This window comes from Seriola aureovittata, chromosome 8 (assembly GCF_021018895.1).
Source record: "Seriola aureovittata isolate HTS-2021-v1 ecotype China chromosome 8, ASM2101889v1, whole genome shotgun sequence".
Taxonomy (NCBI): Eukaryota; Metazoa; Chordata; class Actinopteri; order Carangiformes; family Carangidae; genus Seriola; species Seriola aureovittata.
The window spans coordinates 23,039,354-23,057,646 of record NC_079371.1 but is presented as its reverse complement, the minus strand read 5'-3'; the positions used below and the strand labels follow the sequence as shown (position 1 = coordinate 23,057,646).

The following is an 18,293-nucleotide window of genomic DNA, read 5'->3' as shown; positions in this document are numbered from 1 at the left end:
CACACACACACACACACACACACACACACACACACACACACAAAACCAGTGTTCCTGCAGGTGCTTAAAATCCTTGAAAATTGGTTGAAATTTGATGTGGTGTTTTTGAGGTCTGGAGATGTCTGGAATTTTGATTTGTGAGGTTGAAATGGCTGGAATTGCTCAAGGTCATGAAACAGCGCTTTCAGACAATATTGCTTATGACCGGCAGTGTTTTATTCCCATCATACACTATGGCTACCACTCTTCTCTTCTCTTCTCTCTCTTCTCTTCTCTTCTCTGCTGCTGTTTGTACTTGCAGAGTGTGATGCAGAGTAAGGCTGGCATGTTGCCCCAGACCAGACCAAAATACTCACGCACACATGCACACACACATACAAACACAGTGACACACCATCCAAAACAAAGACACACACACACACACACACACACACACACACACACACACACACACACACACACACACACAGTATATCTTCAAATATTATTTCTGATCCATTTGGTTCTGTGTTTTCTCATCGCGGGTAAAAAAAACACAGGCTTTTGTGTGGGAGGACTTTTTAAAGGAGAGGACAGTGATGTCATAGGAACCACAGTTACTGCTACTGCTACTGCACATGCTGAGTGAGAAGTTTCAACCATCTGGTCAATCATTATTCATAGCGAGGCGTAAACAGTAAAACGTGCCGCTGGGCATGTGTTGCAGCAAGTGCATGACAGAGAACGAGGATGGTGGGCTGCTAAACTGTTATTAACACGCTTGTACGTCCCATGATCTGAAACAGAGGTGAAGTGGTGGGATAAAGACACGAAAGCAGGTGATAAATTCAGATTGCGAGGGGTTTAAAGACCACCTGGATTAAGAACTGTACAGTGTAAAGTATTTTTAGGAACATTTGTCAGTACTAGCTTGCTGCTTTTGCTGCCTCTCTGCATAAAGCTTATTTCACTGGAGCTGCACAAGGCAACCAAATTACAGGGGCGACAGAGTGGTGTGCAAACCGAGTAATGTAACTATCAATAAACTGCACACACTCACTTGACCAGTCGTTGCCACATATATACGATGTAGACACAAAACAGGCAAAGGATCATGTAGATGTGGAGTTCTCACTCATTGCTGTTGAGGAGGCTGAAGTTTGGAGGATACAGAGGGGGAGTTGTGTGCACATCCAGTCCTATATTTAGGCCCGGTGCAGCAAAGCAGCTTCAGTGACGGAAAAAGCCGAGAGTAAACCACACAGTGGATTATAGCTCCTGAACTTTAATGGACTCAACAGTTCGGGTCATGTCAAGAAAATGGCAAATCAAGACTATTGACAGGTAAACTGTTCACACTCAAAGTACAAAAGAACGTGTAGTTCAGATTTGCTGTATCTTTTGGTAATGCAGAAAAATAACAAGCTTTGAACTAAAGTGTTCCTCACAGTCAAACGGTGTAAACATTAAGTTAACTCATGTCAGGTGCACATAATTAAAACAAACCAAACACAGATAGATAGATAAATAGATAGATAGATAGTGGGGACAAAGGATCTCCTGAACCTCTCTGTTCTGCAGCGCAGTGAGATGAGACATTAGCTGCAGCTGTAGCTGCCTCTCTGTCCTGCCAGAATGTTGTGGAGAGGACGGTTGGTATTGTCTAAGATGGCCTCCATCTTACATTTGTTTTTTTATTTTCATTGAAATGGAGCACCGTGTAGATTTAATAGGAGAAATGTGGCAGAAAGAAACAACAGCATGATATGTCAAAGAGATACAAATTAATATAAAAACAACCATTAGTGCTTGTTACTAAAGATACTGCAAAGGGCTTATTTAAAAGAGCAAACCAGTTTAGCTCCAGTTGGACATTAGAAACTTTGCAAAACGTGACAAAGGCAAAGGCTTTATACGTACAGGGATTATGTCACGCTGACATCATGATCAACCAATAAAACACAAAACAAACAAAAACAAAAGAAAAAGAAACACAAATCCAATCCCCTTAATCTATTTAGAATTAATTTTTAATGTATGACAACATTGCAAGAGCCACATGGAAAAACATTCAGAATCCATCAAATAAAGTGGAAAATCAATAACTCAGCTGGGCCAATGTATTTGTCCATATATATATATATATATATATATATATATATAAAAGCAACTTTTATCACACTCTCAAATATCAATAACAGTGTTGGCCTCAAAAATCCAGTATCACTTGAGCTATAGACCTGGTAGGGTCAGTCCAATAAAGTTTGGTGTTTTAACCCAGTGTGAATATACACTCAGCTCTGTCAGTGAGTTTGGATGAGTCAGTTTCTGTTCATGAAAGCAGTGCCTCAAGGTGGGATTTTAGTTCTTGAGAAGGGTCATTTTTTTGCATATTGCACTCTGTGATTTCATCAGAGCCACTGGTATCGTAGAGGATTTTACATACACACAGATTGTACATGCTGCATTTTGAAACCTAAGTCTGGTACTTCTACACTAAATGTCCTTATACTTGACTCATTTTAGGCAAAAAAAAAAAGAAATCTACAGAACATATAATTTAAGTGATTAAATAATCAGAAAATAATCACAGTTGTTTTGTTGACTCTAATGACCTCAGCATTTCTAAAATCCTGGATACAGCCCGTAATGGTGCACCATGTGTTCCTGCACAGCCTGAACCTGAACAAAGAAGCCTCATGTCTCAGTGAGCTGCATGTATGTACCTCACTGTCGCAGCTTTGGATCAGAATAAGCCTTTTACACATTTCATAGAGTATGAACACATTAAACACACACACACACACACACACACACACACACACACTCCTTTTATGGATTGTGAGGTTCTGAAGGTTCTGACTCATGAGAACATGAGGAACATCACAGACCATGTCAGTCCTGACGTCTCCTCAGAAGTGTGTGTGTGTGTGTGTGTGTGTGTGTGTGTGTGTGTGTGTGTGTGTGTCACTGACTGTGGTTTCCCTCAACATGAACCTTAATCTGATAACATGTCATGTCGAACACCCTTTAAAGACCTTTCACATTTCACTCATTTTCCAGCTGTTGCCAAGTCACTGCTTCACATTAAGTGACACATTTTTGGGCAAAGGTGTGGGTGTATGTGTGTGGGGGGGTGGAGGGGGGGTGACCGCGAGGTTTATTTTGTCAGATCGTGCTTTATAAATAGCTCTACTTGTTATGTAGGAAACATTTTTCAGTGAACATCTCAGTGCGACTTGTCTTGTACAGCCTCCTTCAGTGTGTGTGTGTGTGTGTGTGTGTGTGTGTGTGTGTGTGTGTGTGTGTGTGTGTGTGTGTGTGTGTGCTCTCTCCCTCCCTCCACCTCTGCCTGGCTGTCAGCTTGCCTCGACCACGTAGCAGCTTCCTGGCAGCGGCAGCAGCTTGTGTCTACTCTCCTTCTCTCTGGCACACGCACTCACTCTCTCTCTCTCCCCCTCTCTCTCTCTCTCTCTCTCTCTCACACACACACACACTCACTCAGTATCAGTAGCCTATGTAGAACCACGTAGCACCAGCTTTGGATTTTAACCACCAACACCACCACCACCAGCCGGAGCGGCAATGGATCTCTTTGAATTCGACTTTTTCAGAGACTGGGAGCTTGAACAACCATGGTAAGTCCTGCGCACGTTGCTTTATTTTCTTCTGTGTTTTTTTCATTTAATGCATGTGTGTTGGTGTAATGGGAGGGCTTTTTTAAAAAAAAGAAAAAAAAGGGATGAGCGGACATGGCATCCCAAAATCAAGGCTCTACGTTGCGTTTTTGGAGATGAGGAGGCAGCCAAAGTGAGTCCCGCAGAAACCGTGCAGACCGTCTTTCTTTGTCACCGTAAAGCTGCCGTTGTTGTTGCTTGAGACGAACCGGGAGGCATGCACACGTAGCCTGCGCGCGCGCACACACACATGCACACACACACACACACACACACACACACACACACACACACACACACACACACACACACACACACACAGTAAGCGGAACGCCGGCTTTCACTGTCTGATTGTCATATTGAGGAATGTTTGATTTGAACGTGAGACCGCACCGGGTTGTGTGACAGAGCGGTGACAGGGTGAGCAGCACTGATGTAGAAAAAAAACCCTGAATGAATTAAATCCTCATGAAAGCGAAGGACAGAAGTTTAGTAGTTCGGTTCTCAGTGTTTATTTAATATCGGTCCTGAGTTTATGTGAGTTCAGCCTCCACCTTGAGCAGCACAGGTGGAGGTGTTCTGTCTGTTTTGGACACACACAGACACACACACACACACACACACACACACACACACACACACACACACACACAGAGTCATGGACGCATAATGGAGTGAAGTTGGGTTGTGATCATTTTGGGGATGTTTGCATCTCTGTGGTGGAGCCATTATTAAATGCTAAAACTAGACCGGCTTCATTTTTGTCATGTTGACTGTAGGAAATGACTGAACAGTTTGTGCTTGTGGTCTACACACAGTCTTACATGTTGAAACAATTCATCGACTACTTGAGCAACAGAAAATTAATCAGCAAATATTATTATAATAATGAACTGTTATTATTTCTAAGCTGAAACACTAAATGTTCTCCTGTTCCAGCTTCTCTGATGTGAGGAATTGCAGCTCCTCGCTGTTGTATATCTTAGCAAATTGAATATTTTTAGGGTATTGGACTGTTGTTTGGACTAAACAGGACATTTGAAGGCATCACCTTGTGCGCTGCATGAGGACTCGGAGTGATTAGAGCCTGACTGCTAAATGCATCAGAACGATGTATCATAGTACATTGCAGATATGTCGGCTGGTAAATGACAGCAAATTGAGGTACAGAAATCCCACAGATAGATTTTTAACAACTCTATAGAGAGAAGTGACAAGTTTATTCTTCAGCTGTAAAATGTCCCACCAGATCGCTTTTTGTCTGTACATGGAAAAAAGAAAAGAAAAGAAGGGAACCTTTATGAAAAAAAAAAAAAAAAAAAATACATTTTTTGATTTCTTTTTTTTAAAACTCTCAAATACCGATATCATTATGGGCCTAAAAAATCCTGTACTGGTCAGACTATAATTTTGATGGCCATTTCATACACTAAACTACTGAATCAATCAATTAATGGAATTCATAATTGACAGATTAATCTGTAATAGGGATCAAAAGACATTTGCTTTTTAAACATTAGCTTATAGCAGACGTGCAGATATCAGTGCACATGTCGGCTGACATGATAAATAAACACAGCACAGAAATGTCAAAGTAGGTTTGAGGTCATTTAGAAACAGTCCAATAGAGAGCAGTGACAAGCTGATTTTTCAAAATTTATTTTATATATTTATATTAGAGAAAAATATGTTGCTCATTAAATATATAATTATCGGATTCCAGCTCCCAAATATCAGCCTTAAAGATTCAGTATGAATCAGGGTATCATCTGCAATGAAAAGAATAAATAATAAAATACAATAATTATAACTGCAGTTCTAATCCATACATTACAGCCCTCAGTGAGGTCGTTTTATATGCAGCAGAGAACATCAGAACAAAGACTCGCATGGGGAGAGGTGCTGAAGCCTTTTAACACGAGGGGGGTCAATAGATGCTGGAGGTTGAAAAGAGGACGGTGAGGCTTTCATCTGCAAGAAGTTAAATATAATTGTGGTTCTCTGCATGGTTTGGAATTTATTACAACACTGATTTCTACAGAATTTAGACAACACGAGTGTGTTGTTTGAGAGCAGGCCGTGCAGCTGTTCAAATGTTTATCTGGTCAGTCTCAGCCTGAGTATGTGTGAAAGTGATAGAAGGTGATGTGAAGTCCATGCATCCTCAGGAAACCTCTATGGACTCATAAAAAAGAAATATATAAAAGCATTATCAGACACATGTAACTATGTGCTGGATAACTATTGTACTGGAAATATTTCTTTTTCACATAGTGCTTCAATAGCAGAGTGTACAGCTTCTCCAGCTCAACTTTGCATTATAGTGGGAGCACAATAACTTGGCAACCGTGTTGCTGTTTTGAATCCTTATTCCAGCGGGGAGACTGTGAGCGGTAAAGTGACACACACTGCTGTCCCTCAGCAGCAGCCGCCATGGAAGGGCCCTGGAGCAAGGTACTTAACCCCCCGCTGCTGGAGTGGAGCTGCTCAGGGCTCAACAACAAGCTCAGGGTGTCTACACATGTAACCCTCCCCCTGCCACCACTCCATCACGCCGCCGCTGTCAGATGGTCCTTATGGGAAATTGGGCTCACACACAGAAATAGGCTTTATTACCGAGAAGAAAACACAGAAATGTGCAGACACAGCTGATTAAAAAAAGAACAATGAACAGAGCTGCTGATGGTTTGACAAGGTGAAAGGTGAAACCTTATTGGATAATGCTGGTCTTTGTTCAAAAGCCCTAAACAACCTATAGGATTGAACAATATGACAATATATACTTTACAAAAACAACAATTCATCAACATCAGAGATTCAGACACACTGTCCATACCCTGGCAGCGATGTCTTTAATAATTCTGGGTGTATTAGTCCATCAGGTCATGACCCCTCCAGTAAACCTGAGGGGTCACAAGGTGGTTAACGGGAATTAAAGAGGGAATCTTTGCTTTTTTTCTTGTAAAATACAGAATAGTTTCAGATTGACAGTCAAATGAAACAACCCGGGTTCATGGGGGAAAACTTCTCCAAACTCATGGACATATGCAATTTGTGACAAGGGCTTACAGGCAGATATTAAGGATGCAACTAATGATTACTAATTGATCTTCAGGTTATTTTCTCAATCAATTGTTTTACCTATAAAATGTCACAAAACTGGCCTTTAGCCCAAGGTGATGTCTTCGAATGTCAGCTTGTTTTATCAACCGTCCAAAAGCCAAAGCTGTTCAGTTCATTATCATATATGACAAAGAGAAGCTGCAACCAGAGGGTTGGCATTTTTGTTCAAAAAACGGTTGCTGATTGATTTTATGTTGATCGAATGAACTATTTATCAACAAAATTCTTCAGCTCAGTCAGACATTACTTCATTTGAATTCATCCAGGTTGAGTAAGTGATTGAAGGCAACATTGCAAATCACTAAGTACATTTTTTATGGCAGTGTTGTTTTTTTTTTTTTTTTTGCATCGATGTGATGAAGTAGTTTGATTTAATAGTTATCAGGTCGTCAGCAGAACATGTGACTTTGACATGGGAGACCGCTGTCAGTTTCCTGATTCCGATCTCTGGTTTCTTTCATGATGGAAACCCCCCCCCCCCCCGATCTTTTACTAACCTTATCCAAGTAGTTATTGAGACCTGCCATAGTGGTGGCTGATTAGAAAATGACAGACATTAAAAACAAAGTCGTCGTATTATTTGTTGTTAACTTTAGCTAACCGACCACCTGAGGCTTACTTGTAATTGGACAAAAGTTCAGACAAAGGATGTGAGTATGGCACCCACCCACACCTTTCCGATGTCGGAGGCTCTGCATCCACCCTTTTTGTTTTTTTTTACTTTCTGAAACCAACAATCCAAAAATCACACGTGCAGAGGTTAGAAAGTCAGCAGGGTTTGTACTTTTTTTTTTTTTTTTTTTCTGAAGCTCTCTTCTTTTCATGCTCTTCACTCACCTACCTCCGTCACTTTCTGTATGTGCAAACAAGTGCCACACCATAAAAGCCTTTGAGGAGAGACTGTCTGAAAGTGTGCGCTGTTATCCCCGTCTGAACGATCCATTGTGTCGAGACTACAAAGAAATCTCATTTCAAAGTCACATTTCTGGAGGAGAGATCATGGAAGAAGAAGAAGAAGAAGAGGAAGAAGGATGTAGCCAGGGGAGGAGATGACAGCAGCACTGTCAAGTGTGGCCGTTAGGAACAGGTACACTTTCCAACAGTCGGACGTCACCTGATGCAACACTGTTCATTTCCAGCATATTGAACCTCTCAACCAGCCAGATACTAATAATATAATAAATGAAATGTTTGAGCAGTGGTTTAGGCCAAAGACAACATGGTGTAATGAATTTGGTTGGGAATGGAGCCAGTGCAGCACATGATGCTGTGTTGTTAACCAGCGTCTCCTACCAACAGCTCTGCGCAGCTCCTTTTGATGTAGCTGGCAGCTCAGTGTTAATAAATGTTAAAATGGACTCAACTGTCCAAGATTATAAGAAGAATAACACTGCTAAAAGAGAGAAAACCCGACTGGAGAGAGAGAGTTATTTTCAAATGGACCTATTTTCCTAAAAATTTTTTTACAATGGATTACACAGGCATAAAAGACGACACACACCTTCAATAGAAACCATGAAAATCACTGCGATTGGAGTTAAAAGTCTGTCACTCGCCATTGATGTGCGGCTCCTGTTTGACAGTGGATTTTCCCTTTAAGGCAAAAAAATGAGAGAGAAAACAATCTTGAAGCTCCCCACGCCTTTGTTAAGTCTGAACGAATCCAACACTGTAGGTCTCCTCCTCCTCCTCCTCCTGAAGAAATATCCTTTCATCTCTTCTCCTCTTTGTTGCTCTTTCTCCCTCCTCCTCCTCCCATCTCGCTCCTTGTTTCGTTCTCTCGCTCGGAGATCTGAGGGCTTTGTATGATTGTAATAGGTCTTGCATTGAATGTTGCGTACTCCTCACTGTAATTGCCTATCATGTCGCCGGCTAATCATGGCGGTGGAATCTGGGGGAAGATTGCTTTGAATGTTAATTGACACTGATGGTGATTGGTTGAACCATTTAAGTAGTTAATTAGGGAATTGATTACACATATCGTCAGCATGGGATCTATGGGTTTCGAAACTTAAAAGTTAACATCTGCAGGAACTCATTCTAATGTTATTGTTATTATTACTGGATCTCATCGGATTTTTGATTCGTTTTGAATGATTTTTCTTTTGACGCAGCTTTAAAATATTTGAAAATTATATTTTTCAAAATTTTGGATTTATAAAGTTGGCGTCAAGATGATGTTCAGACCATAAAGAACTCAGTCTGCGGTTGAGAAGAAGATGGGATCTGCAGGGAAAAGTGATGACAGTCAATTTATAGTCAGTGCATTCAACGCTCAGTCTCCCAATCCAACATTCAATCTGCCCGTCAACCCTCCCGAGCTCTCAATCGGCTCAGTCACACGTGCGAGCTCGCCGCGCACACAATCACTCATCATGCCGACGAAATTTCCATCCTCGCTCCACTTGATGATACTTCACACCAACATCATCAGTGACTCAGAGGCTGTGAAAGGAAGCTGTGTCTCATCCCCAAACTGCCAAGAATTCACAAACAAACGCTCTAAAACTAACAGCAGATAACGCTGAAGGAAGTCTTCTGTCTGGAGAAAATCCATTTGATCCCATACTGGTGGTGCAATTATCCCTCAGGGCTGTAAAATGGGAGCGCTGTTGGCAGGTGTGAAGAAGCTGGCAAAAATCAGTCAGATCATCTGGAGCACTTACTCTCAGATTTATTGTTGGGCTTGTTTGAAATTGAAAGTCCTGATTCCTCATAGACAAAAGACAAACACGTATCAATTACGACAACAAGTGCAGCCTGTTGAGCTGTCATTACATTACTAATGTAACAGATCTCACTTTTTATTCCACAACTAACACTATAACACATGCAAATCACAACATTATGATTCTCTTTAAAGCTAAGGCAAACTCTTACACAGGACATCTACTGTATTGTCTTCCCAGTGCATGCATCACATGGCTATTTTGGTCCAATCACGATGGAGGGATCACACCTGTGGTAAAAGTTTGGCTAGTTTAATAAGCTCAAGGATCGGTGGATAACAACCCTGAGACTTCAGACCCCTCCCCCCTCCCCCTCCCCCCAGGGACATTCAACTCCGCAGCGTGGGAACCTATTGAGAGGTTATGTGGCAGTGAGAGGGAACCAAACCAGGAAGTTCAGTTCAGGCTGTGAAACCAAAACAATGAGCTGAAAGTAGAGTTTCGCAATCTTAACCATAGTCCAATTGTCCTTTCGTCACCTTGTGAAATGGTTGATTGATCGTTCTAATAATCGTCGATCACCGATCTCATCGTCCATCAGCACAACCCTAGCTCAAAGACACTAAAACAGCCCCAAGAGCTGAAAAACTCCCTGTGGGTTTGTCACTCAAATTGACAATTTTCACATCACAGTTATTTAATCCTGGTTTTTAATATAAAAAAAAGTACTGATTAAAGCAGCTTTGGATCTAATGTATTCCAGAAATATTTATTCAAATCTGTGCCAGGCAGTAATTGTGAGGACTTGTCACTGATCCGCTGCAGACTGAGACTGAATTTTTCTTCTCGCTGCAAAGGGTGTAATATTATACAGATGTGCGTTTCCAGCTGTATATACGTTTTAACAAGGAAGTCATGATGGGACGGCATCTCCAAATCAACTTAAAAGATCTTCTCAGTTTCTTTTAGGGCTTCGATCAAGTGTGATTAGAATGTGGCACACGATCATAAACAGTCAGTCTGAGCACCACATCTGTGACGTATTTGTCTACCATTCTTCAAGAGGAGCTGGAGAGGAGGCGAGCTATTCTCTACTGTATTGCTGTACATACAGTTTTTGCATTCTTACAGGTATTTTCTCTGAGATATCTGTCATCATCACTTACTGCTGACAGGTTCTTTTTCCCCACATCTTTTTAGTATCAGAAGCTTTTAGAGATCCTAGAAATGCTACAAGTGAAATAAGAGAAGCAGGGCTGTCAGTCATCAAAGTGGAGGCAGAGATAATAAAATGCCTCGATTGCAGAAATCCTTAGAAATCATAAAGAAGGAGATGGTGCCTTTGAGCTAATTGTTCAACAGATGATCCACGTAAATGATGACGTGACACCAGCGGTGCGAAGGCAGGGGTCGACTTTTGAACGACTAAATCACGGCTCCTATCTGTGGGTGAGAGTTGGAGTGTAGACATTTTAGGTTGCACATGCTCCATGTTAAGAGCTAAGACATCTGTTCAGTTGCTTAAGTGCCTTATAAGAAAATAAAATAGTAGCCATCTGGATGGGATATAAAATCCCCGGCAGAACATTTATCTTTATCAGTGAAATTTTTACCCAAAAAAAGATGTTGGGAGAGTGAGGTCCCTCTCTCCTCCTGATGTCTCTTCAAGATGAAGAGAAATGAGTGATTGTGCACAGACTTTCATTAAACTCTTCATCAAAGTCACGACAATGGCCATCTGGTGCAGGGGTTTTGGTCTTCTATTAGTTTTGTATTTCTCCTTCAACACAATAGTAATGGAAGCTTTCCAGTCAGGACAGTCTCCCAACTCAGACATGTCATTCTGTTGTTGCAGAGGAAAATAAATGATACAACAGGGGACTGAAAATATCAGAGATATCTTCACCTGAGATTTTAGTTTTACCGTTCTGAACTAAATCAACTCACTAGAAACTTAACATTGACGCTTTTTCCAATGGTTTTGTAAGTTAATTCTCCTGTTGTATGACCATATTTATAGACAAAGTGAACTTTGTGCTCAGATAACATTTATTCAGCAGATGAAGAATAATGTGTTAGTTATAATAGATAGACTCCCAAGTTATCTTGGATACGATTAGAGCTGTTCAGATATCATTTCTTCCTTCCTGATACTGAGTCAGATATCTGAACTTGTGTATCGGCTGATACTGAGTCCCAGTCTGATACCATTGCTTTCAAAAAAAAAGTAATGGTAAACTACTAACCCAGTAAGGATATGTGAGTACTGTAATTGTTGTAGGTCGTAGCCTCTTTGTAAAAGAAATTAACAAATCCATGAATATCATGAATTTATTGTGAAATTATCAGTCATAATAATAATAATAATGATTAAAAAAAATCTAGGAGTAAAAATAAAATCTTGGAATAAATGTCACTTCTACACTCGTTGTCCTAACACTAGTGCCAACCCTCGAAATTAAAGGCTTTTATACTGTCCACGTCCAACGGCTATTATTACACTATTTACTGGAAATCAGTTCTTCTTCGCTGCTCTAAAACAGTAGTAGTCAGTGGCTGAACAGCACAACTTCCTGTGTAGCCCAGAGCAGTGAAGAAGAATTGATATCTGGGAAGGTGTGAAGGTATAAAGTTTATTAATAAATGATCTGGATGGCACATAGACATAGATACGCGCTGATACCCAGTTCAGTACTTTAGGCAGTATGAGAGGCATTTCAGATATTAGTATTGGTATTTGAACAACTCTGATTAAGCAATGTAAAGCACAACTGTAGCTGAGAAAATGACATGAAATAAATTTCCACCATGGCAGGTTTCATGTACAAAGCCTAAGAGTATTACCAGTCATCAAAGAGCCTTTCAAAGTAAAAGGCAGGTATTCAAAAACAAAACAACAAGAAAGCATATCCCCTGACCGGTTTAACTTTCAAGAGCTGAGTAATCTTTTGACACTATAGAAATAATCTAAAAATGAAATCACATTAACCAACAGCATAACCCTCATCAAAACCCTGAAAAGGCATTAACTCGTATTTAATTTGAGACTCATCCATCCAACGCAAACATTAACCTTTACAATATTATACCTCAGCCTTGAGTTCAAGCTGTGGCAAAGTCGCACAATAATTCCCAGCAGAGCAGAGCTGTGTTGAGCAGACAAACAAAAACAATATTTAGGATTTAGTATTTAAGATGTACAGAGTGTCTGAAATGTCCAGGAACCTGCAGTCTGCCATCTGTCTTATTTGAATACTGCGACTTCTTCAGGGGTGTTGAAGGTCTTGGAGGCTTCATCAGCCATAATTTGCACCTCAGCAGGACACAGTAACGCATATGTTCTGTTATAAACTGCTCCCAGAGCTTTGAATTCACCTTGTCAAATGTTAACACGGCCCTTGTAGGAGAAATCTAATAATGACTGACTAAGGACATGGACTGGGATCTGGTTTAGCTGCAGGTGGGATTTACCTGCTTGAGTTTAGTCTGTCAGTGTAAGCAGTCTGGTAACCAGCTCTGAAAGAACTAGACTGGACCCGCCGCCCCCTTTTGCTGCTTCAAGAATCCAGATAACATAAATACTGTGGCAGCTTTTCAAAGTGTCACAACTTCATTATTTTCCACATTCACGCAAGCTCGTGTTGAGGATATCACATGCTTTTCCTTCACAGGTTTTGCAACTCACATTGTTGTTGCACACTACCCTAACCCTTTCTCCTTGTAAGCTGGGTCATGTCATGGATAATAAGTCAAAAGGCCTCAGGGCTCAATGACAATGTGACGCTTCTATTTTATTTATTGACTTTGAAATGGATTTGCATCGAATTCGTGAAAAAATGAGATAACTACTAAAAAAGACAAGTCTGTAGTTAGACCATCACACTTTTTTCATTATATATTGAAAATATGAAAAAATTATTTTTTGCATTTTTCTTTATTAGTTTTTAAAAGATTAAAATTAACTTTTCATTTTAACAAAATGTCAAATTGATAATGAAACTATAATAAAAACAACATGAATTCACACACAGCAAATTACAATGACAAACATCAGATGATGAGACCAAAAAGCAGTAACAAGTCATTCATTAGAGCTGGTGAGGTTCTTTCTCTGAGCTTTGTCTCCCTGAGCTGCAGTAGCTTTATTAAAAACACATATAAAAGATAAAGTGTTCCCCAATCAAAAGCTGCTGCAGATTCATTCACCAAATAAGCTGAAAGAGAGATTGTTGCACAATTCAAAGACATTACTTCCTATTAATGATGTGTTGGAATTGCAATTGCCTTGTCATTAGATGTGACTAAAAGCCTTGGGACTACTAATTAGACTATAAAGCAGAATCGTGTACATAACTGTACTAGATCTTCCCCATGGGAGCAGATCACCAACTGCTGTTCCAATATTGCCAGAGTCATTGTCTTCAGTGTTTCCCACCTTTTAATGCTCATATGTATCTGTGTAGTTATTGCTCCTGAGTCGTTTTTTTTTTTTATGCCTTTTCAAAAATTACTTTTGGGGTAGTTTTCTTTATCAGACAATACGCAGAGGAGAGATAAAGGGAGGGTTGGCTGCTGTGGAGTTTTTGAACCACATTCAAACCCAAAACACTGGGACAGGAGCAAAACTGATATGAAAATGATCAGATACCGGTCAGTTTAAAGTCTCTGAAAATTGTAGCACAATATGAAGTGCAGAGGGGATGCAAAATATAAAATCTGTATTTTTTTATATTTTGTTGATTCAGTGATTAATTTATTTAATTAGTAAACAGTTTGATAAGATAATATTAATTCATTTGCTGGTTCATTTGGTCAAATTAGTTAATGAAAAGCTTGTTTGAGATTACATTCCCTATTTTGTTGTTAAAACTAATTAAGAATTAGTTAATGAAGTGTTTTTTTTAAAATTATTTTTAAGGTAAGACAGGCAGGCAATGTTCAATTTTGAGATTTTTTGCCTGTTTTAAAACATTCAAAATGCACCTTTACGTGTTTATTTTACTTCACTCTGCTTGTGTCTGTAGATTTCTCCTAAATTGAGGTGTCGCTGTAAAGCTCTCTATCTTGCACAATGTTATCAGACCCAAATGTGGTCATTTCCTTTGTATCAACAATCAGTTGTGAAAGTACAAAAAAGGTGGATTCAAACCTTGGCACGAAATCTCATTGGCTGTGTCAGTTTCTGACAATGTGTTCTTTCGCATCATGTGACGTGCTCTGACAGTTCCTGGTTTCGCATTCTGTGGGACCTTTATTATCTGAAACTGTCTTATAAGAAGTGCATCTAAAACCTTCTCAGAGTAGATGACAGTTGTCCAAATAAAAATGTGTAGAACTGTATAAAACATGTCTTTAACGGCTGTTTTTGTCAAAATGAGTTTTTTTCTCTGAACTAAAGATCTTCATTTTCCAACTAACTCATCTAACTTATATAACGTGATTTTCCTGAAGTGGCATTTTGCATATTTAATTAGGCAATGCATCGTTTACATATTTAAATTCTCAGAGAACAAAAAAGTCTTATTTTCTTAATGCAAGCAATCAACAGGGGAAGTTTCATGGTGATATATAGTTAAATTTTTATTTGTCACCTGTAGTGTCTTGGTTTAATTAGTAATTAGTATGATATGTTAATGAAGTAGAGTGTTTGCTGTGTAACATTAATTCGGACAGCAGAAATGAAATGATGTCATTTCATTGAGATTTGATTTCTACAACACTGACCTACTGTCCAGCTATAACTGGAAGTACACAATCACCTCAAGCTCAGTATATTTCAGTAAATGATGTACACTGCTACGCTACTGCTATAAGAATAATAAGCTTGGTAATCCAAATAAGAGTAATGATAATCACTATCATCAAGATACTACAGTAAATTTCAGTTTTTACTGCTGCACCTTATTAAAAAACAGCATTCAATCATATATGCAATAAAAGTCGTGACTGGGCAAGGCATATCAGCAGGAGTGTGTGTGTGTGTGTGTGTGTGTGTGTGTGTGTGTGTGTGTGTGTGTGTGTGTGTGTGTGTGTGTGTGTGTGTGTGTGTGTGTGTGTGTGTTGGAAGGTTTAGAGAAAGAGAGAGCACAAGAGAGCAAGAGACTTGGCAGTCAACACCAGGTAGCTCCTGCCCTTGTACCCCCAAGATACCAAGACAATACACACACACACGTACGCGCACACAGACCCCAGGTCCCGAGGTTGGCAGAGCCATCTGCCAAGAGGAGCATGGTGCTGAGGAATGATAACGCATGCACACAAAAACACTCACACACACAGTGTCTCTTTTTCTTTTTTGTTGACACACACACACACACACACACACACACACACACACACACACACACACACACACACACACACAGTCTGCCTTGAACACAGTGCGTGAGTAGTTCTCTCCCCTCTGCTGTAGTTGGCACTGGCCGTGTTGCTGATACCTACTTTGTGTATATCTGTATAAATGTGTGTGAGTACTTCAAGGTGGCAGAGAGCCGACTTCATTCTTTCTCTATACAGACATATTGGAAATCCGTCTATCTGTCTGTTACTGGGGTGTTTTAGCCTTCTGAACTTAAACGTTTTGGCAGCTTCATTCTGTCCAACATCAATATGGTAAAAACACCAAAACACTGTAATGTTTCCAGCAGAGTCCTGCAAAGGTCCACTTTTGTAAACCCACAATCGTCCTGCACCCGGAAAGCTCAATACTGGGACCTCAACCACCCGTAATTATCTTTAAATCAAGTGCAGACCCAACTAGACCCCCAAAAAAATACTGAATACAGATACAGAGGAAGGAAAATGTTTTCCATGTTTCCAATAGATTATGTTCTCTTGCATTTCCACCCACTCTGACCAGCTGTTGGCAAAGACACACACTCTGTCCACAGCTTGCACTGAGGACACTGAGGTCATGGTCTCTTTATTTTTTTCTTGGTAATTTGGGAGTTTTAGTAACCTGGTGGAAGGTTCCAGACTAAATTTACTGTAAACTTTATACGTGGTTGTTTTTTTAATTGGCTAATTCTGGTGTAGACTGTATTTAAATTTTATTACATTAAAGCAGACAAAATAAATAAGGGATTCACTATTTCCCCCACTAGACTTTTATTCCTGGCCTTGTAACAAATCCCTGAAACTAATTTTAAACTACTATGTATTGTCAAAATAAAATAATTAAAAAGAAAATCAACCAAAAAAATACCACCTCAGTATATCTTAAATCCTGACTATGGCCCTGGTGGCTACGATCATTCATTATTGAAATGATTAATTTATTTAGGAATGAACGGCAGCTGACCTCCTGTTCTTTCCTCTGCAATTGTGAATTTACTAAACTGTTCCTTTTTATTTTAAATCTCCAAACCTAGACAATTGCTTCTCTGATTTGTAAGAGCCAAGAAAAAGATGAAGATGAAAAAGAATTTTTTTTTAATGTTTTTTTTTCTTCTTTTAACGTGTTTATTTCATCTGAAAAATCTATACCTATAAATTCTAAACTAGCTAGCAACTAAATTAAGGCTATTACAGTTTTTGTATAGCGACATGCATTATATTTGAAGTTGATGGCTAAAAATCCATCTTATAGGTCGTAATTACAAGTGAAATATAAAAATATGTTTCACCATGCTTAGTTTGGAAAACAAATTTAAAGATGAAGACAGCCACATGAGGCTAATGATAGCTGTTTTTTCCCGCAGGATACTGCTCACAATATTTTGCTATTTCTAGCTAGCTAGTTAGCAGAGAACAGTAGCAACAGTGTGTGCTGCTACTCAAATTTATTAATAGCTACTGAACCATTAGTTAAATAACAATCAGCCCACATAAAGCTAATAATTGGATTCAGCACTCTTAAAGACAATGTTCTTTATATTGTATGTTAGCTCTGTATGTAGGCAAATTGGCGCTTGCCAGCTTAGTTAGCGGTGTGTTTATTTCCCTGTCAGACAAATCAATACGTAACAGCCTATATACGTAGTTATTGAGCTCATAAAACACAATACAGTTAAAGTTGTAACAATATAATACATAAATTTCGATTTTTCCTTCTATGTTTATATTTTGTACCTGCTTGTAACATGTAACAGTACATGTTACAAGCAGGTACTTTACCTGGTGCAGGCCTCTTTACTGAGAGTACAGTCTACAATACGTTGAGTCTTCGCACACCAGTTGGCTATTACATTATATATGGATTTTACAATACATGTACACAGGGAACAGTACATTTTAACATATTAATCAAAAACACCTATAAATTACTCCCAACAGGGCCTTTTGATTCGGTTATGTGTGTTGGTTGTGTGTGTGTGTGCGTGTGTGTGTGTGTTGGTTGTGTGTGTGTGTGTGACTATGGCGCACTTACAAAAAGAGAGAGACAGAGAGCTAGTTAGCCTCACAGGACAGTAGATTAAACACTGAATTTAAAATTAAACAGAAATAATAAAACTGAATTTGAAAGCAGGGAGACTTAGAGGAAGTGAGAGCAAGACAGAGACGGAGAGGGCTAATGACGTAGCTTTTCTAGCAGAGGCCAATTTACTGTGAGGTTTCTAAAGGTCATCTCCTACATGGAGGCCTGTCTATGACAAATTACATTATTTACACCGGGTAGAAAGAGGCAGTGAGACCCAGAGACACACAGAGAGTACAAGAAGAGGAAGGGGGGAGAGAGTGTGTATGTTTGACTGTAATTGGTCTGCACTGTTAACATGAGAACCCTAAAGACATTTGCTAACACTTCGGCTAATGATGCTCTTATCAAAGCACAACACCTGCATTTTTGACATGGAACAGTTATGTCCTACGTGCCATTATGCTATTCTTTCACTGCAACATTTGA

The 18,293-nt window shown here is 39.6% G+C and overlaps 1 protein-coding gene across 2 annotated transcripts in view; it reads left to right on the top strand.

Moving 5' to 3' along the window:
• The first annotated feature begins 3,360 nt into the window (after positions 1-3,360).
• aff2 (AF4/FMR2 family, member 2) overlaps positions 3,361-18,293 on the top strand; it is a 154,719-nt gene continuing 139,786 nt past the window's right edge. Inside the window, exon 1 of one of the 2 annotated variants that reach the window (XM_056382793.1) lies at positions 3,361-3,617. In XM_056382793.1, coding sequence (XP_056238768.1) covers positions 3,565-3,617 — 53 coding nt within the window. In that variant the 5' untranslated portion in view covers positions 3,361-3,564. The remainder of the gene's footprint in view (positions 3,618-18,293) is intronic. The other variant, XM_056382792.1, reaches the window with a different exon arrangement.